This window comes from Cuculus canorus, chromosome 21, assembly GCF_017976375.1.
Source record: "Cuculus canorus isolate bCucCan1 chromosome 21, bCucCan1.pri, whole genome shotgun sequence".
Classification (NCBI taxonomy): Eukaryota; Metazoa; Chordata; class Aves; order Cuculiformes; family Cuculidae; genus Cuculus; species Cuculus canorus.
Genome location: NC_071421.1, coordinates 396725 through 417676, shown reverse-complemented (window position 1 = coordinate 417676; position 20952 = coordinate 396725). Strand labels below are relative to the sequence as shown.

Here is a 20952-nt window from a genome sequence, read left to right as displayed (position 1 = left end):
CAAAGACTAAGTACTGCTTAAAAAAAAAAAATCCCTAAAACTGTCTACTTGTCTCAAACGTAACATTGCTTCCATGAGCCTAATGCTTGCATTTGCATCTCAAATTGAAGGATTAGTTTATCATGAGAGCAGTAAGGTTATACAGGGATACATTAATGTTTGTTATCACTGCACATCCGTATGTCCAGGAACAAAACACCAGTCTGATGCACCATTAATTTTGTTGCTTCTCCACACAAGCAGGAATTTCCACGTCACCAAGAGATTCCCTCACCTCCTAGAGCCTGCATCTCCATTATCTGACTGACAAGGCCTCAGGTGTCCAGTCTGAAGAGAAAAGCAGAATAGGAAAATCTTACCTTGGTAGACTTCTTCACTGAATCCGCTTTGCTGTCATTACTGGAAGTGCTGGCAGCGCTAGGAGAGTTGCGGCCACTCGAACGGATGTCTTCATTAATAGGCGAGGCTCTACCATCAGGGCTGGCTGGCTGCTTTTTACGACCACTACGTAGTGTAGACATCTATTTGTTTAACAGAAATAAAAGCATATCCAAGTCATCATTTGACCAACCTCTTTATTTTTCTGTCTTACAGCAGGGGCATGGATAGAGCACGCTTGATAAGAGCTTGAAAAATAAAAAAACAAGAGCATTTGACATCAAAACATTTTTTTCTGGCAAGCTCATTTGGACTTAGAGAGGCAAATCCTTGATACGTCTACTCAAAAATATTAAGTGCTAGTTATTTTACTTAATAGTGCCTGCCAGAAATGACAACATTAGAAAGATGTTCCAAAGCTGCTGCTGTTCGCATGCTCAGTTTTCTTCATAAAATACATGCACATACATTTGCAAGCGTGCATCACACACAGTGAATGAGGCAGGAGAGGACCCTTGGATTCCATTAATAACAGGTCTATCACTAGGCATTGAAGCAGCCAAGGCCTGTTTCTAAAACCACTGTTTCAACGTGCTCCTGCAACACGGTGAGAACCACAGCACAGCACATTAATGCTGTTTCCCTCCCAGTAGGGCAGTGCTTTGGGTGACTGGTGACCATCAAAACACCGAAGCCAACCTCACCTGTCAGTGCAGCCTCACCAGAGGTTTAGAAGCAATGGTCCAATCATCATGATCAGAAAGATAAACAGGGAGGGCAAGGAAAAGAAATAGATCTGCTGCTTCCTATCAGCCAGAACCCAAAGCAAACATCAAATTAAGCAGAGCTGCTGTCAGAGATCTCACAAGTGACTTGCAGACAGCGAGGCTCCTGGCATTACACCCCAAGTAAAAACTGGGCGACAGAGCACACTGACTATAGGAGCAAACTACTGCTTTCTGTAGGGAAGGGATTTTATCTCCAGTAACAGGAAGAGATCACACAAATGGCATTTAATTTAAACCTCTTCCTTTAAAATAAGCCCAAGGGCTTACCTCGGACAGGATCCAGCTGGAAGAAGGACACATGATAGTACACAATCTGTAATGACACACTGGTCAAATGCCCCCTTATGATGACAGTCCACTGCCGGTCATTAAAAATGGAAATAACAAGTTTGACTAGAGCTTGCAAAAGAGACACTTCAGCCCCTTTTTCCAAGGAAAGCCTCAACATCAGCAGATCTCACGCTTGCACACACAAAGGCAGTGGCAGGCACGCACACAGCAAACAAGCAAGATGGAAAAAGCGACATTTTAAAAGTTTGACTACCTTTTTCCAGCCACCACCTCCTCTTTACAGAAGAAGCTGCAATGCAAGAGTGTTAAGCCTACCGAGCCTCGACTCCGCCTTGTCCTCATGCTATGCTTTCCACTAAGTCCATCATCTTCCTCTTTGACAGGCTTAAACATAAAGGGCGGAGGGTCTACAGGCTTCTCGATGGGTGGCAGCTCTCCGTATTTTTTGAAGTGGATGCGACAATCGGTGCACAATAAAATGTTTTCTCGACCGCCGTGGTGCCAGTCCTTGGAGGCTTGGGGCAGGAAAAGCAACGGCTTAGAAACATGCAATCAATACCAGATACTCAGCACAAACACTTTGCATTAGTAAAAAAGCACACAACTAGTAAAGCAGCTGCTTTTCAACAGGCAAAGTTAGACAAATTTCTGGACAACTTTAGCCTGTTCCAGGCTCAGTTTATGCTCCACTTCTCATCTTCAATATTCAGTTTACAAACTCTTCATTTACTTAAGCAACTACAGCTTTGAATACAAAGCAGCCTCATGTGCTCTACCTGGCAACTAACAGGCAGCTATTGTTGTCCAAAGCTGTGGTTTCTTAAAGTAAAGTGAGCTATGAACTTCTCATTTCCTTCCCTATTCTGGGGCTAGCAATTCCATGCCATGCACATGCCCAAATATCAGAGAACCTCCAGGAATACCTACAGGAATGAGACTTACAGAAGAGATTTGGTGCAGAAGTTTTGTGTGTGACAGGCACAGTCACATTGCACACTGATGTGCAATACCACAAGTGGATTAGATAGATTATGGATTACATAGGGTTTTTTTCCTGTTTAAACATCTACCTCTCAGCGTTCTCCTTTGTCGCAGCAATATTAAGTTGCAATAGCAAAGCATGACTAACCCTGCTAGGAACACCACATATTTTAGCTGATTCATCCCACTTTTTTTGAGCAGCTGTACATGCACAGGAACTGCTCTTGCTTGAATGAGCCTGCATTAAATATGGGCAGCAGCAGAAAGGAGAGAAATACGGCAATGAATCAGGTGCCTACTGGTTGTGAAGCAGTGACGACAGGCGTAGCCCTTCAGTTCCTGTTCGCTGTCCTCGCTGTCAAAGTCATCTTCACTGGCCGAGCTCAAGTCCACTGAATAAAGTAAAGAACAAGGAAAGAAGAGGGAAAGAGAAAAGAACAACTCAACAGGATTTTCTATTTCCTCCTACATGGCCAAAATAACCATTAATAATAATAGCTGTCACATACATATTGTGCCTTCCTACAACCACCTTGCCTGGATTCTGATCATGCAAACTAAGCAAGGCCTGACCTGATCAGTCTGAAGACTAAAGAAGGGTTCCAGGAATGCATCAAGTGACAGCGTTCACACAACTTTGGATTCAGTACTCGTTACTTTTCCAATTAAGTTGTCGTTCAAATACTGCTTATGCATAGGTAGAGAGGCTGTGCTCTTAAAGCACAGCTTTCAAGAGAAAAGATGTTAATCTCTAGAACCTGGTCAAATTTAGAATCAAATATTCTATACTTAACCCTACTTTATCAGATTCCATGGACAGATACTGTGGTGGCTCTTAAGGTTTTATTTTGTTTCCAGACTTCATCTTCTAACCCAGATGGGCACTGCTGTTCTGCTCTGCTAGACAGTGGCCGGACTTAACCCAAGAGCTGGATGTGTCTTATGGGTGGAAGAAAACAAGATGCTTGTATATAATGTACCTGACTGAAAAATATAGTGATTCTTTCGGAGGGGAAGTACTACAAGGATACTATCAGCCTTCCCTTTCTTACCGCAAGCCTCTGTAAAGAGTTTTAACTTGTGGCAAACTTACATTTCAACAATGTCACGATTTGAAGGAGTGGAGAGTATGGAACGGGCCACTTTCCTTCAGGGCAAGCAGTAAATAGCAAATTAGCTAATTACAAGGCTGTGAGCTAAAAACCACCATCTAAACCACTGAAAACGTGCAGACATCACAAAAACTGCATCTTACCTCATCTTCTAAGAAACAACTGAGGAGTAAATCCTTTCTTAATGAGTACTGCTTTTTTCTAGCACCGCCACTATGAATTCAGAACATAACAGGTCTGTAATTTGCCACAAGCAGAAAGCCCCGTGGCTTCTTTTGTTCACATCTTTAATTAAAAAAGAAGTCCTTGATGCAAGAATATTGTTTTTCTAAAGTTTGCAAGAGCATATTTTGTACTGCATGCAGGTTATAGAGAAGGAGAGATTCTACAGTACCGGTCATTAGTGTTTGTCATCAACTCATTACCCTTCAAAATAACACAGGGTCCCATTTAATAATGGTACCTGCTAGGACTGCCACAATTTCTACGTTAATTCTTGCAGGTATTCAAACTCTGACTGCAAAATTGACACCAGGCTGGGATTTGCTTTCTTTCACTAAATTGATTTTCATTCTCAGCCTGCAGTCAGATGCATATGGATAGGTCCTTCCAGCCACATGCGCTCTGAAATGCTGAGTATTTTAGATCAAGCTGTAAAGATCCTCACTTCTGCACACAGAAATCAGCAATAAAACCTATCAACTTCAGCAAGGAGAAGCTTATAGTCCTTTCTTACTCCCTCACTAGCACTCTCTTCAAAAATTCTCTCTATTGCTTAATCACCACATCCTCTACCCACTCCACATGAATAAGATTCTGCCCATTTCTGCCATCCACGTTGTCCCTTTTCTTTAGAAGGTGTGTGAAATGTGCTGGGTTTAGTCCACAGAAAGATTTAAAACTCACAGGGTAATATAAGCCTTTGACATCAGGATAAAATCTTCTATGTCCATGCAGACACCACTAATTGTAACCCTTTGCAAAGCAGGAATTCCACTGGTTTGGGTCATTATTCTTGGTTTAGACACTTCTGCTTCAGTCAAGGCCAAAGTTCTTCCAAGATGCGTTAAGACACAATAGTGCCGGCTGCAGCACACACTGTGATCAAGCAGAAGGCGTGGGTGACCAAGTAAGGACGAAAGAGGCTTCTTTCTAAAGGAATGGAGGACTCCCTCCATTCTGCATTTTCTAATCCCCATTACTGTAATAAGCTAGGAGAAAATACAACACAAACCCACAAAAAAAAGTAGGGAAATTCCACACCAGGGCAGTGTTTCCATCCTTAAGGGATGCCTTTATGCTTACGAATTGCACAAAGCGCTTGGTGATCAAAGACGCATATCACATTCCAGCATAATGGTACAAGACCAGAAGAGGGCAACTGCCTGAACTCCATTTCCTTGCTTCATTCACTTGACGGCACAGCACCACTACATTACTGTTGCTCCCTGCATCTAAACAAAGATAAATGCATTGCCTTTAGCTTCCACTTACAGAATTCACTGGAGGGGGGCCTGGAGGGAGTGTTGACCGGAGTGGAAGCAGTTCGAGTTTTAATTCTCCGAAACACAGCCTGTCTTCGATGCCTACGGTGGGCTCGAGAACTTGCTGCTTCAGGAGTTTTCTTCCAATAGTAATAGAAGGTGATTAGTTCTCCCTGCAAACACAGAAGGAGTATGTTAGAGGGGCATGCAAATCTGACTCGTCAGCTCTTTTCCTCCCTTTTGCTCTCCCTAAGTGAGCACACGTATTTTTGTAAGAAGCTTCACGATGGATTTCAGTCAGACAAAAGGAAAAGACAGAAAATAAAAAAAAAAAAAACCCTCATTATTTTTGGCTTGCTTTTGCAGGGAAGGAACAAAAAGTACATTGATGCCTTCTTACTCCTCTCCTCCTCCAACTAGAAAAGAGGTTGGGTAGCACGTATCCAGCTTCCACCTGGATGCTACGGGCACTGCTGGCCTCAACATCTCAGCAGTGGGTGCCCGCATCTTGCTGTCAGCATTCTGCTGGCACCTCCGCACAACTCCTGAGGAATTGCATCTAGAGAGGTCCTGCCTGTCAGTGAGCTGTCAGAACCAATAACTGATAGCCGCCAAGAACTCTCTGGTGTTTACAGAAAGAATAAGGATCAATTCAAACAGATACTGCCATTTTGTCAACCTCCATTCTGCATATCAATATTTTTAAATATTCCTGTTTAAGCAGCTGAAAGTTGAAATAAAGATGCATTCAGCAAAAAGTCTATAACCATATCTCAACTCTACTACAGTAAAATGTGTTTTAATGTGAATATATATGCCCACATCTAAATTAATTAAGCAGTTAAAAGAGCACATCTAGAGAAATGAGTGATAATTTCACAGCATAAAGAAGCTGGCTTACATTCAAAACCTGGAGCAGCTGCCATTCACACTAGCGGATGCAACACCGAACTGAAGAACAGCATGTGGTTTTAATCTATTTTCTCTTACTTTGAAACCCCATCATTTCCTAGTGACTCCGCTGCCTCTAAGGTAAAAGGTGGTGTTTCTTTCAAGTTGCAAGAGAAAGGCTACGAAGTTCTAACCAGTCCCTTGAAAAATCAACATCAGAACAAACACACCTGAATTGCCCACAAAAGGTTTCTTTGAACTGCATTTTAAGGGATCAAACACCACCTCCCGCTCCCTCCATGGGGAAATCCTGCAGCCCATACTCCGGGCAGATCACTCTGTTAACTCTAATACCGACACTCCCTTCATCCAAACTCTCCCAAGGGCTACAAACCAGCAATCCCATTCACTTCACGGGGACATCTGAAACATTCGAGAGGCCAAAGGAGGATGCTGTTTAGACAGTTGTTGCTGACATTTAAGGCCCTTAAGAATTTTGCCGATGCCTAATTTAAAAACAGAAACACCAGAAAGAGAACACAACAACTGTGAGATCTGGTGATAGACAAAACAGAGGCATCTTTAATCTGCATCCCACAGCCTCGGATCGATGCTACTGATCCCCACAGCCCTGAGCAATATTTGCACTGAACTGTGTGCAGAATGAGACTGGTGAGAAAGGAAGGAGTAAATGCGCAAAATGGATCATTACCTACAACTGTGATTCTGAAGGACAAAAGCCCTACTATAAATATGTATCTTTATATATGTATTACGATATATATCTATATTTATATCTATATCTATCTCACCAGGTTGGATGAGGCTTTGAGCATCCTGATCCACTAGGAGGTGTCCCTGCCCATGGCACAGGGGTTGGAACTGGATGATCTTTAAGGTCTCTTCCAGCCCAACCCATTCTATGATTCTATCTATGCCTTCCCTGAAGAGAACCCAGAACTAAAACAGATGTGGGCTGGCAATGAGCATTCAAGCTATGTCAGACCTGGGAAGAACAGAGAGTTCTGGCGCTCAGCACCCAGCTTTGCTGCTGCGTGTTCCACTGTATGTGTTTGCTTTAGAAATGCCGTTTTACTCCGAGTCCATTAAGAGGGCACAAAGTCCACGCAGCACAACTGTTTGTCAAATCAAGGATACGACCTGCGCCAGCGGGTGGATGAAGCCTTGCAGAAAAGCTTATGTGATGTTTTTCTGAGCTGGAAAGTCTCTTGCAAATTAAACCTGATACATTTTACCTATAAATTATTTTCTACCAAATCTGAGGCATCAGCATCCAGAAGCAAGTCATTAAATCCCATGTCTTTATGTCAGTGAGTTAATGTGTCCTCTGACACAGGTAACAGCAGAAGGCAAACCAATCTGCTTTCCTCCATCACAAAATAGGAAACTCGGAACCTATTTGAGCTCTATTTACACATCAAAGCCATCAGGTCCCAAGGGAAGTTTAACATCTCCTACAAACAGTGCATTAAGAACCAAACTTTAAAAAAAAGGAATGGTATGTATTTATAGAAAATATGAACTTCATGACCATCATGCTTTTATTTTCCCCAAGACCCATCCAAAGCTGCAGCAGATAAAGATGAAACAGAAGTTTATCCAACTATTTTTACCCCATCTGGATAAAGGACTGAAGAACATTCTGTACTTCAAATTCATCGTCCGACTGCAGAGCTACGACTCAGTAAATGACTCAACTCTCTGACAAGGATGAAGAAGTAAAAGCCAGAGAGGAAGCAGGCGCAGAGAACGTTCCTCTGACATCCTTACACACTGTTGAGTTGTACTACGCTGAAAAAATTCCATGCCAGATATTATTAGCTGCCTGGCTATCTAATATTACATTGTCTACCTAAGGGATTAAATGCTGGAGTGGAGCAAGTCTGGAAGGATTAGAAACAGCATCCTGGGGTCTGCACGGGTGGCAGACGCGGGAGCACAAAGGGGTAAGTCAGGAAAGCTTCGGCTCTACAAACAGGGAGTGAAAACAGCTTCCAGCTTCACTGCAAGTGAGGTCAAATGAACTTTAATCAAACATGCATAGTGTGCACTGCTGAAATCCGTGGCACATAAATTCAGGGAACAAAAGCTGTTGCAGAAATCAATAGCCTACTGAAACATTAACACAGGCGAGCATTGATCAAAAGGCCCTTTTACAAAAGGCAGCCTTGCAAATTAGCTGCTGTTTTTTGCTTGCAAGCAAACAGAAAAGCATAAAAGCTGCTGACATGAATGGCCTGTAATGATCATTTTGTTCCCGGTGATCTCACCTCACCACAAGGTCTCGCAGTCAACACATCCTACAGCTCTTCACTGTAATTGCAAAGTGCAGGATGAAGGCAGGAGCTCTGGGGCTTGTTCACTGGGGGAGCGCTGTGGCCAGCTGCTCCAAATCCCATTTTCTGGGTAGCAGGTTTACATCCAGGGGAACAGCCCTAACCTAACCACCTGCAAATACACTCTGTGTCTCCTTCGCAGCTTTTTGTGCCAGGAACTGGGTATTGCTAGTAACATGCACATTAAAATCATAGAATAGTTTGGGTTGGAAGGGACCTCAAAGCCCATCTAGTTCCAATCTCCCTGCTATGGTCAGGGACACCTTCCACTTGCTCAGGTTGCTCAAAGCCCCATCCAACCTGGCCTTGAACACCCCCAGGGATGGGGCAGCCACCTCTTCTCTGGGCAACTTGGGCCAGTGTCCCTGAAATCCACCTCCTCTCTCAGGCCACCGGATACTGATGTTGCCGACACAACCGTCCCTTTGAATCTGCTACCAATAAATTCAATTTCTTGAGAACATCTACTTTCCCATTACTGAAGCTTGACAGGACAGAGCTCTTCACTAAAAAACAGGGTCCAGCTTTCAACCACTCTGAAATCCAGCCAGAGCGCACAACTCCTCAGACCTCTGGTCTTCTCCTGCAGGGCTGCATGACCCCATGTTGGAGGTAGACAGAAAGAAGTCATGCTTCATCTCCTTTTAGCTCCATTCTAAGGATGATTTGTAAAGAGAAAGAAACGGTTCCGACCCAGTCCTGCAGGAACACTGAGCAGTGAGACTTTGGGAGCTGACACAGGAGAGCCCGAGTGCCCCACAGCTTGCATCCTCCCCATCCTAGCGCTCCTGCTTGCACCTTAGAGCCCATTTACTGGGAGAGTCCTTGCCGTGTGGCATTTTTCTCCTATCCCTCCCACCATTTCCAGCCACTGCTCTCAATCATATTTCTTTGCAGCTCGATCAAGCTATCCCAGTTGTTTCCAAAAACCCCAGGGCAGGCAAACTGACTCTTCCATACCCTTAACAAGCTAACAGGAGCCAGTGAGTGCTGCATGCCCTGGATTCTCACTTCTTATCAGTAGTTTTCAAATGTAAAACACACAATACAAGCTGTGCTCCATGTTTGTGTTTAGTCTTGCCTTAGGTAAACAAAGGATTAACACTGCCTGTGCAGTTCGGGATTGGAGAGGGTCTGACAGCACAGAGGCTGCTCCTATGGAAGCCAATCACACAAACACATCACCTTACCTTCAACTATCTGTTATGGTATAACAGAGTGAGCAAACAGAATAATTGCTGTTTAATTTCCCCAGAGCATCGCTCTGCCAGGGAAAAAAGGGGGGGCAGGCTGAAGGAAAGAGCTTTACAGTAATTAAACAGCAAAGGTAAATGGCAACTCTCTTCGATGGCTCTAACCCAGTCACGGCAGACCAGAGGGGAACAGATTGTCCAGCTGTGGCCTTAATGAATTCACAACCTTTCTGGAATGCATCAAGATTTTATTAAGTGAACTCAATTTAGCTAATGCTCCCCATTACCCAAGTCCTGTGGTAAAACGCTGTCTGAAGCACCTGCCTCCTCCACTGAATCCCCTACTTTTAGCAATCTCAGTTACATCTGCTCAAAAAAAGGTCAAGAAAATGGACTGCAAACGCCAAGTCCTGCTAACAGTCCAGGTCGCTTCCTGAGATGTTACAGAAGAACCCTGGTTACTGTTATGCTGGGAGACAGAACTGAAGGTACTGGTTCTGGAAGCCATAGTATAAAAAGGATGTAAAGGTGCTGGAGCATGTCCAGGAAGCCACAGAGTTGATGAAGCATTTAGAGTGGAAGCTGTGTGAGGAGTGGCTAAATCACTTGGTCTGTTCAGCCTGAAGGAGACTGAGTGGGTACCTCATCACAGTTCACAGCTTCCTCACAAGGGGTAGAGGAGGAGCAAGCGTTGAGCTCTCCTCTCTGGTGACCAGTGATAGGACTTGAGGGAACAGCAGGAAGATGGGCCTGGGGAGGGTTAGGTTGGATGGATAGCAGGAAAGGGTTCTTCACCCAGAGGGTGGTGGAGCACTGGAACACCTCCCAGGGAAGCAGTCACTGCACCACGCCTAACAATGTTCCAGAAGCATTTGGACAAGGTGTCAGACACATGGTATGAATGTTGGGGTTGCCCTGTGCAGGGACAGGAGTTGCACTCGATGATCCTCGTGGGTCCTTTCCAACTCAGGATAAATATATGGAAAGCGGCTAGCACAGTCACACAACGATGCTCTCACCTCCAGAACAGCTTGGTTGCTACACCAGTGCAGAGCTGGGCAACAAGCAGAGAGCACGGCATGGCCATTTCTTGCCAAAGGATGGAGGAAATGTGGAAATCTTAAGTCTGAACAAGTTAAAGTGTTCAACTAATGAAGCAGAGAAGAGAAAGAACAGCTGCGTGCAGCTCCAGAGTTGAACCTAGGCACTGCTGCAACTGTAAGCCTCGTCTACGTGTCTCTGCCAACTACGACAAATAGGTTTAGATATGCTCTAATTAAGCAATAAGTTGCAGCAGCTTTTCAGTAGCACTGATTAATGCTCACCTTGGGTGTACAGGAATACTGCATAATCTGAAACATTACTGAAATTTTAAGAGAGGCTTTTAAAAAACAAGTAATATTTTACTAACACTACAAAAAAAAAAACATTAAAAATTGTGGGATGCTTTCTAAGGAATATCCCGCAGGTCTCTCTGTTCTCTAGCATATTTTACAAGCATAGGCATTTGATCTAGTAGCTCCTCTAGCTATTTATTATTTCTTGGATGGCAATGCAGTCTTCTCTCCCTGGTCTCTGCCAAGAACTCCATCTACAATTCTAGGAGAAGACTGGCTGTCTCTGTGCCACATCTAACTCACAATTTTCATGTAGGTCATTTGCTAACTTTTTCCAGTGTTCATAATTAAGGTTGCACATACTGGTAGGGAATAAGATAATTGGCACATTATGGAATTTATCTTAGCTATTTGCTCTATGCAAACTGTTTATTCCTCCCCACGACTACTTCTAGGGATCTGTGTACCCGCTTTATCAGTTCTGCAAAAACAAACGCGCAGTGCCTTGTTTTAAGCCCCAGCCCCAGTTAAAAGCTGCTGATCCTCCCTCCAGCTGTACAGCACGCCAGAATGAAAATAAAGCTTTTGTAATTAAGGCTTCTTCCTCCAGAGATGCCTCTTTGTTAATCAACAGAGTTCCCAGTCCCCACAGGAACTCACAGACTGTTGGCTGCATCCATTATTAATTATTAGAGCCTAGCTTTAATAGAGCCGGTTATAGTTCTGCAGGACCGCGTACTCACTGCCAGTGACACCAGGTACGCTCACAACCACCTCCAGCACTTGATCAATTCAGGTTATCAATATGGGGAAAGAATTAAGAACCTGCTTGCCTTATACACATTTGCCAAGGAATTTTCTTCTACTTGGCTCCTCTTTGCAACTTACATTAACAAAATTTCTGAGGTCTGAAATCCTGATTTGCTTGACCACTTTTAACTCCAATCATTTAACACAGAGGGGGCACTTTGGGACATGGTTTAGTAGGCACAGTGGTGTTGGGTTGATGCTTGGAATGGATAAGCTGAGGTTTTTTTCAACCACAATGATTCTGTGATCTTCCCTCCTCCTCTACTAAGCTTCCCCAGTGTGTCCCCACATCCACCAGCCCTTCTCAGGCTCTGCCATACAGAGGGTTCTCCCAACCCAGCATGGCCTAAGCCATCAGCACTGATGAGATGTCTTCACCCAGCACAAACTGCTCCATGCAAACAGAGCCAGAAAATGTAATTTAGCGCCTGTGGAGCCAGGATACCTCCCTTCCTCTTGAGGCTGAGGCTGGCACACACTTAAGTTTCCTTTCAACCCACTGTTCAAGATCCCTTTGTTCTCCCTAGCAAACACAAATACCTTTTTCCCCTTGCCACACGACATCCTGATGCCCCAAGTGCTGCCCCTAACAAAACACACGTAGGCCAGGTGAATTAAGCACAATGTTGTTCTGAAGAACAGATTAAATGCTTATCCCTAGATGGAAGAAGCCTCTCTTTTCTTGAGCCAGCAATTCTTTCATTCCATTTTACAACCCACACTGAACTCCCGCAGTTCACAGTGGTTTTCATGCACCGTTCCTCGCTGCCAGCCTCTTGTAAACAACAAGTTCTTGATATCGGAGCTCACACATCAGGACAAAAAGCAGAGTGGGATAAATACCCAGATAAATGAAATGCAAGGTATTTAGAAAAGCTTTTAGAGCAGAGCTCAGCACAGCCTGCACTGTATCACATCCTTCTCCCTTCATGCTTGCTTTTCCATGCATTCCGCTGACATAAAAAATTCAGCAGCACAATACAAGGAGTAGGATTTTCTCAATGAAGGTGCCAAGCACTGATACATCATCCCTTTAACTGCACTTTCTTTTTGCACTAGCTCAATAATTAAGTTTCTTGGCTGCATATTGCTGGAGTTCAGGTGTGAGACAAAAGCCCATTTCACTGCTAGTGGCTACATCACAATGGTATCGTTCTCTATGCCTCCAATACATCACATTTTCACTGTTTAAAACAAAGGCATCAATGGTTCACGTGGGTGTAGGTATGAGGGAGAAGGAAGCCATAAAGCAGTTAAAACTACCACACTCCATTCCGTAAACAAGTTTCTATTTATCTGCCCTTCATTACATGCACAATCTTATTATCTCTGCACACCCTTAAAGCGACAGCCGTCAGGGTCACCCTATAAAATATACATCAGCAACGTTACACCTAATGACTGGAGCGAGAAGAAAAATGAAAGATGGGAGGAGTGGAATACCGCAGGATGTTGTAAAGGGATCATCAGTTATATCCATGCATTTCCTGAGGTGATAATTGAATGACAGTGGCTGGGGGAAATCCATTTCGGAGCCAGGGAAAGGACTGTTAGGAAAAAAAATGTACTGGCAGCGTAGAATGGCTACCAGAAAATGGAAAAGCTTCCACCAACCACAGCGGTTCCTATGGCTTATGGGTTTTATATAGGGGCTAAAATTGTATCAAATACAAATCAGCTATTCAAACCGAGCAAAAATATTGACTTTGGTAATTTCATCCCCAACCCAACTGCTTTCTGTTGTGGTTTGCCTGTCAGCTTTAATTAATTTAAATATAAGTCTAATTTGCGTATGTGCACATGTGTGTAGGAAGCGACACTGCGACTGCAAGGGCAGCAGAGCTTTCTACTTTCATAATTTTCATTTAACAGAAGTATTAGAAATTTAATTCTATTATTCAGCAGGGAACTTAATCCTCCCGCATCTCAGTAAGGTGTGCACATGCTGATTTGTGTTCCAATTCTGCACAACTGAAATTAAGCTTGTGATTATCCAAGTTTTACTACTTCACAGTTTCCTGAGCTGCATCAAAAGCAGCGTGGGCAGCAGGTCGAGGGAGGGGATTCTGCCCCTCTGCTCCTCTCTCCTGAGACCTTATCTGGAGTACTGTGTCCAGTTCTGGAATCCTCAACGTAACTATTCTATGATTCTATGATTTTTATTATTGCACGATGACCATTTAACAATAGAATCCAACCAAACTTTACCAAAACATGTCCCGTGTTATAATTGTTGGCTTTATTTGTTCTGTTAGTCAACTACTTCACAGCAATAACACAAGTTGGTATTTAAACCGAACCACTTCCAGTTAATTGTCACTTTGAATCAATGTCCTGCATTTCTGCAGGGCTGTGCTGGCCACAGCGGGCACTGACACTGACAACTGAAGGGATGGCAGAAATCACTGACTTGGAGCTCAGCAGAACTAGAAAGGTTTCCTCTTGCTAGAGTATCAGGGAAAGGCAATAAAATAATCCCCACTCTGCATTAGCTAAACCAGAGAGACATCGCACAGCTCAGCAAACTACCCTTCTGGACACAGTGATACGACGGATGCTATTTACTGATCTGAAAGGACTATGTCAAATGGTGAAGCGTTCACATCTTTCAAAGATTATCCAACACACTGGGGGCTTCAACATCTAACACAGAAGTTTCTGGCTGTCTTTCAAGCTGGAGTTTAAAACTCACCAATTAGTCCATGAGTGGGCAAGCATCTCAGGTCCAACAAAGCACATCATTCCACACTGCTAGGGTCCCTGGATGGTCTGGAAAGAAGTTCCAACCCCCAAACTTTCCTGTAATAGTCAAACGTGCAAATCCTACAACATTTTATGGGTCACCAAGGACTGTCCTCCTGTTAATGATCACTGGGACTTCTGTTTGCTTCCTTGTACGAAACTAGTCTGTCTCATGCCTTCCTGACTAAAATTAGAATATATTACGTTATAAGATTTCAAAACAACTCTGATTCTCAAAATACTAGAGCAGATTTAGAGCAGCCTTCCAGTCCTGAAAGGGTCTCCAGGAAAGCTGGGGAGGGGCTGTGGATCAGTGAGTGCAGCGAGAGGACAAGAAGGAACATTTTCAAGCTGAAAGAAGGGAGACTGAGATGAGATCTTAGGAAGAAATGTTTTGCTGTGCGGGTGGGGAGGCCCTGGCCCAGGCTGCCCAGAGCAGTGGTGGCTGCCCCATCCCTGGAGGGGTTCAGGTTGGATGGGGCTTGGAGCCCCTGATTCAGTGAGAGGTGTCCCTGCCCATGGCAGGGGGTGGGACTGGGTGGGCTTTGAGGTTCTTTCCAACCCAAAGCATTCTGATTCTATGATATCCTATTACTGGAATCTGATTACATTCTCAGTTAGAGCTCACTCCCATGGTGTCAGACAGGGCTTTTTCCCCCCTTATTCCTTTGGAGACCTGTTTTTTGCCTCAAGATCACTTGCACTGTGCTCTGCAATCCCAGCCCCATTTCTTTCCTGGGCAGGCAGTGGTCACTGAGAAGATTCATCCCAAAAACCAAAGAAACAGACACTAAAATAAATAAGCAATTGAAAACTCTGTAAGTTTGGAAGGTAAGCAGCTTTCCACAAGAAGAGCCGAAATGTAAGGAAGGAATTAGCCATTTTATCCTAGAATGTTACATTCTGTAACTGCTTTTATTTAAATATAGAAATAAGAATTGAAGATCCACTTAGTTCTGAGACAATCACCAGCAATGCAACTTGCCCACGAGCAGCACTGTTTCAGAGTGCCGATGCGTCTGCCCACTGACTTGCATTCCACACCACGATGTAACAGATGTTTGTGGTTTTCCAAACACATCTGTGATGCATCACACAAAGCCCAGCTTGTCAGACTTAAGGATTCCCTTTCCTAACACAGCTTCCTCCCCTTTGCAGCTCATGGCCTACAGGGGAGCTGTTGAGTTTTCACAGTTTAGAATAAAAGTCATGGTAAAAACAACAGCGTTCAGAAAACACTGAAAAACAGGAGGCAAACTATGGAAAATCATCCTCACTGCTAATGAGGAAAGTGAACGTGCAAACACATGGAACCAGAAATTTTCCATCCTTTTTTTTAATTGCCAGTGTTATGGATATTTCATGATGAAGACTATCACAACCCCTGACTCCATGCTGAAGACTGCTGGAATTTGACCTCTTAATAAAAATCTCTATCACAGGATGTCCAACACCTGAAACAATCAGACAGAGGAAGAAAGCCATCCATTTCACACCTGGAAAGCATCAAATAACTCAACCACCAGGCTCACCACTGCTGACTTCACTCTCCCACTACACACGGGTTTAAGGAGGATGGGTTCACGCTCTGCTCTTCAGTTGAGCTGTAGGCAACATAACAAACCTGCAAACAAAACCTCCTGGCCAGTCCCCCTGTCATTAAGCCTTGATTCAACACAGACTTCGCTTCCCTCAGCTCTGCCCCCTGAGCAGCTGTTTTCCTTTTCCTGAAGGAACATTCTTTTCCAAGAACATTTCTCTACACCAGCAGATTTTCCAGATGAAGAGTGGAGGGCTGAGGGCTCCTTAAGCATCTTCCTGTTTATCAGAGCAATGTAGGGGAAGAAGAATACTAAAGCAGGGCATCCAGTAAAGCTCCCCAGCCCCTGAAAACACAAAGAACTGTCGAATAAGCTGCTTACCCCTCTGTTATTGTTGCTTCTCTCCAGTCTCAAATTCTTTGTCAGGAAAAGACCCTCAGCAAGCAAAATTTAACTAAAAGACAAGGGTAAGAGCTGTAAAGCAGTATTAAAAAGACCAATACTTCATAGCTTACTATAATACCTACACAGTGAGCTCAGAAGTAAAGCAACTGCTAATTTTTTACAGTACTATTCTGCCTTGGTGTCTCCAGCAAGCATTAATCCAGCTGTTCCCTTGAAAAGTGAATTTGATCTCTGCTTCACAATCAGGGATGAGGAGAAAAAAAAAGGCCAGTAATTTGGGGCACAACCTGGGGCCCTGACTTAGGAGATCTTAAAAAATCATCCTATGGTAAATGAAATCTGTCTCTGTCATCAATCCTGTCCTCCCTGTACACGGTCCCATCCACAGCAGGGCTGTCATGACAGACGACAGGGCTGCCGCAGCTCATTTCAGAGCGCGCTAATCTAAAATGTCACCGATTTCAGTGTACACTGCCAACTGCAATTGAACACTGGGCTCATTTTTACCTTTCTCTCACATGTGCTGCAGGGACGCTAACCTCCAACAGAAGAGCCATGTAGCGGGAGAGAAATGAAGCACAATGGAATAAGGAAGTTAAGGCAATAGCATTTTTCATCAACCCAAAAATCAGCTGTTGCTCAGAACCAGAAACCTCAGACCAGAGTAAAATCCAAGAGCTCTGAATCCCTGCACCGGGCAAGCTAACTTTCCAACAGCTATTACTCATAAGTTGGGCAAATTTCAGACTTTGACCCAGTGGATGATATAAAACAGTGGCAGCGTCAGAATAGGCGTCTTCACCTGCCTGGCTCTGCACAACACCTGTTGTACAGAACCACAGCTCCACGTGCTGTTACCCACTGGGGAAGCTTAGAGCTATTCAAGCAAAAGGGCAGCACTGGCAAATGAACAAATGGCTACCGACCTTATGAGCTTTAATATGGAGTTTGAGCTGTTCATGAAAGGGATTTGAGAGATGGTTGCCTGTGACAACAGTACTTTATATTCAGCAATCCCCCTGCCTGTTCTGGCCCTGCATTCTTATGCCAGAGGGAAAAGAAGCGCAGCTCCCAGGAATGCTGGCACACAAGGGCTGACCTATTACCCAGCCAACCTGCTGCGTACATAGCACCTACAGCAGCTGGACAGGCTGTTCTAGAGCTGCCTTTTGCTTCCCAAAACCACTGCTCTCTTCATTTCACATTACTACCCAAGAAGAGCTCGATTCCCTCATGGAAAACAAGTCAGGTTTATTTGCCTTTTCACAGGCATCAGGCTTGTCTTGTCTCTGTCTGCCTTCCTGAGATCTTTTACGAGTTACGTAGAGATTGAGACAGTTTCTGATAAAAGGAATAAAACATCACTTTTACCCAGTCAGAGAATGAAGACAAGGCTTCATCATTGCTTTATTAGATATGCAAAATGTTACAATCAATTCCTCTGAAGGGTACTTGACAGCTTCGCCACCCCAAACTGGCGCTCCCACCCACTTTCCATGCTTCAGACCTGCTTCTCAGTACCAGTAACAGGTCACAAATTCATAGAATTCATAGAATCATAGACTCGTTAAGGCTGGAAAAGGCCTTGCAGCTTATCCAGTCCAACCATCAACACAAGCCCACCGTGCCTACCAAGCCATGTCCCCAAGTGCCACAACAGACAACCAGAGGGCAACCTCTACACAGCACTATTTTCAAACAGAACTACTCATCCTGCGCTTCCAACCAGACACTTTGATCACTATTAGCCACCAAAATTCCCCACTGCATTCTTTCCTTAAACTTGGCTTCATGGAATCCTCTGCCTTCTTCAATTCCTTCCTCCCAAGCGTGACTGCAGGTTTGTCAAGCAATGCCACCTGCAAACCAGCCCCTGGTACCCAGCTTAAACACAGTGGTACCACACAGGAGGCTCTACTTGGAAACACGTTAGCTTTTCCATCTTGAATCTGAAAAGGCACTACAGAGAAAATTGGAACACCACACTGTAAGCAAAAAAATCCAACAAAACAAAGTGGTAGCAGCAAGCAGAACTGCAACCATAAACTTGACCTGATTTTACCTTGAAGTTTAACGCAGCCCAGTTGGCTTTCTGGGCAGTAACAACACATTGCTGGATCATATGCATTTTTCATCCACCAGCACCCTAAAGTCCTTCTCCTCAGGGTTGCTCTCAATCAACTCATCCTCCAGCCGGTATTGATACCAGCGGTTGCCCTGACATAGGACCTTGCACGTGGCCTCGCTGAACTTCATGTGGTTATCTACATACCTGGTGAAAGCGGTGATTTAGTGCAGTCAGAGGAATGATGCACCTGATTGAGTTTGGTGTAACAGGCAGGAAAGAGAGGTACTTTCTAAAGCTATGTGCTGAAAAACGAAGGTACTTTGTGGCTGACATCTTTGCAGCCTCTCTAAACGCAGAATCCCTGTGTTTTCCATATGAAATATTCAATAATCTAAGAATGCTCTCAGCTTTATGTGCAGTTCTCCATCAATTAGAAGCCGAACACAGCAGTGACAGCCATTTCAGCTCTTAAAGGCATCTGCTGCTTCAAACAATCCATCACCTCAAGTTATTCAACAGCAACATCATTACCTCACAACAGTCTTTCTGTTCTGCTTAACTCTTCCCTATCTGCCTGTCCGGTTTTTGCATGAGCAGCACCCGCTTCTACCAACCACCAATCCTATACCTTGCAGGGTTAGGAAAAGTCAAAGAAACAAAAAGCCATGAACCGAAGACCACAGAATCACAGAAGGGGTTGGGTTGGAAGGGACCTCAAAGCACATCCAGTTCCAACCACCTGCCATGGGCAGAGACACCTCCCACTGGATCAGGGGCTCCAAGCCCCATCCAACCTGGCCTGGAACCCCTCCACAGATGAGGCAGCCACCACTGCTGTGTGCAACCTGGGTCACTCTCACAGGAAAAAATACATGCTCCTTTCTGATGTTCAGTTACCCAAACAGCTGACAAGCAAGGCAGACATCTTGTGATAACCTGGACTGCAGACATTACACAACTCTAGAAAAGAAACCTTATGGTACATGAAGAACAGACCACAAACACTATTTTCTTGATTAAAAAGATCATTTTACTCTGGTAGATATGGCCATGCACGTTTTAAGCACAGGGTATGCTTTGAGTGTGTCTTCAGTATAATTTTCTAAGTAATTCTAGCTCCCATTTTTTACCTCATCAAACTCCTCACAGTAACATCACTAATATATTGTTTATTTTTGGTCCATCCTTGCAGGTATTGTTTATAAAGTAACTGAATAATTTCTCCATTTATTTGTGTGTTCCCATTGCTTTGGCCTCACTTGTAGAATCGCTGTCTGGGATACAGCTGCTTCCTATACACATGTGAGCACGGCTGGGATTCCCCAGAGCTGGACACAGCAGGAATAAAGGTGAAGTCTTCAGATAGGAATAAAACAAAGCAGCAAATTAAGACAGCGAACATTAATTCAGTTTCCAAAGCGCAGACAACTACATTATCAGCTACCTCACCATCACCGGTGATAACTATCCTTCATGGCAGCCAGTGGTGTTAGTTCAGCCAGAAAAGAGTGAGGCTTTCAGCAACATTGCACTAGGTTTGAACAACCAGGTAAGAGGGAGAGAGGAAAGCGCTAATATCATGTTTTTTTTAAGGATCATGTTGATCAGTAACAAGCCTGTTAGTCATTTTGTCCTCCACACAATGCTGCGTTCCTTGGCATCAATTCAAATAAAAGTTTAACAAGTTCAAATAAGATTAAAAGTTAAAAATCATTGTGTTCGTTTCCAAACCCATGGTAGTTTTCCCTACAGGAAGAGTTCAAAAGACAGTCAACCGGAAAAAATAATTAACCAGGAGTTGTTGTAAAGAAGGTAACAGGTCAGCAGAGCACACGGTGTCACCTACGCGGCAAGGCTGTGCAGACACACTTAACTACTCGGCTACTAAACTGTCTTGTGGTTCTGCCCAAGAGGAACAATCCAGCTCACAAGACACAGACTGTGGGAAGGATAACAAATCAGGTTGTTTCCTGAATTGGGATGGTCTCCAGGTACTGTAGCTACGGATGTGTGCATATTTAAATTTACCACGAAAGAAAATGTTTAATACACCAAAGAATCACATTCAGCAACGTAGGATAACACTGATTTTCTTTTGGCCTTAGACAGAGGAATTAACATTAAAGACCAGTTACTTACTGTACAGATACACAGACTTCTAAGCATGTTTGCATTTTTAAATTGATTAAACATGTGGGACAAAGTGAAAGCATTACAAGAAACAGCATTTACCTGTGTCCTTTCTTGGTATCTATGTCAGAAGAGCATCTGTTCTGTACTCAGTGCTCTGGTAATTATAAACCAAAAAACACACCAAGACCTAACAAACCTACAACTGATAGAAATCATTTCCTTATAATCGCAGCAGACAGTTACTTGAAGCACAGTAAGACTTGATAACGAAAGCTCAACCAGGCATAAATTCCCACAGCACCCCTGAAAATGTGTTAAAAGTGGAAAAAAGTATATAAGGAAATATCACACACAACTCTGACTTCAAATAGTAAGTGGCTGTGTGTATTTACTTAGTAATTGCCTATATTTAAAATCACAAAGACCTCCTTAATTTGTCTT

At 43.8% G+C, this 20952-nt stretch overlaps 1 protein-coding gene across 7 annotated transcripts in view; it reads right to left on the bottom strand.

Moving 5' to 3' along the window:
• RERE (arginine-glutamic acid dipeptide repeats) overlaps positions 1–20952 on the bottom strand; it is a 232565-nt gene that overhangs the window by 11240 nt on the left and 200373 nt on the right. For all 7 annotated transcript variants that reach the window (XM_054085460.1, XM_054085461.1, XM_054085457.1 and 4 more), the window contains 4 exons: positions 5045–5207; positions 2738–2830; positions 1773–1972; positions 360–521 (listed from right to left, as the gene is read on the bottom strand). In XM_054085460.1, coding sequence (XP_053941435.1) covers positions 360–521; positions 1773–1972; positions 2738–2830; positions 5045–5207 — 618 coding nt within the window. The remainder of the gene's footprint in view (positions 1–359; positions 522–1772; positions 1973–2737; positions 2831–5044; positions 5208–20952) is intronic.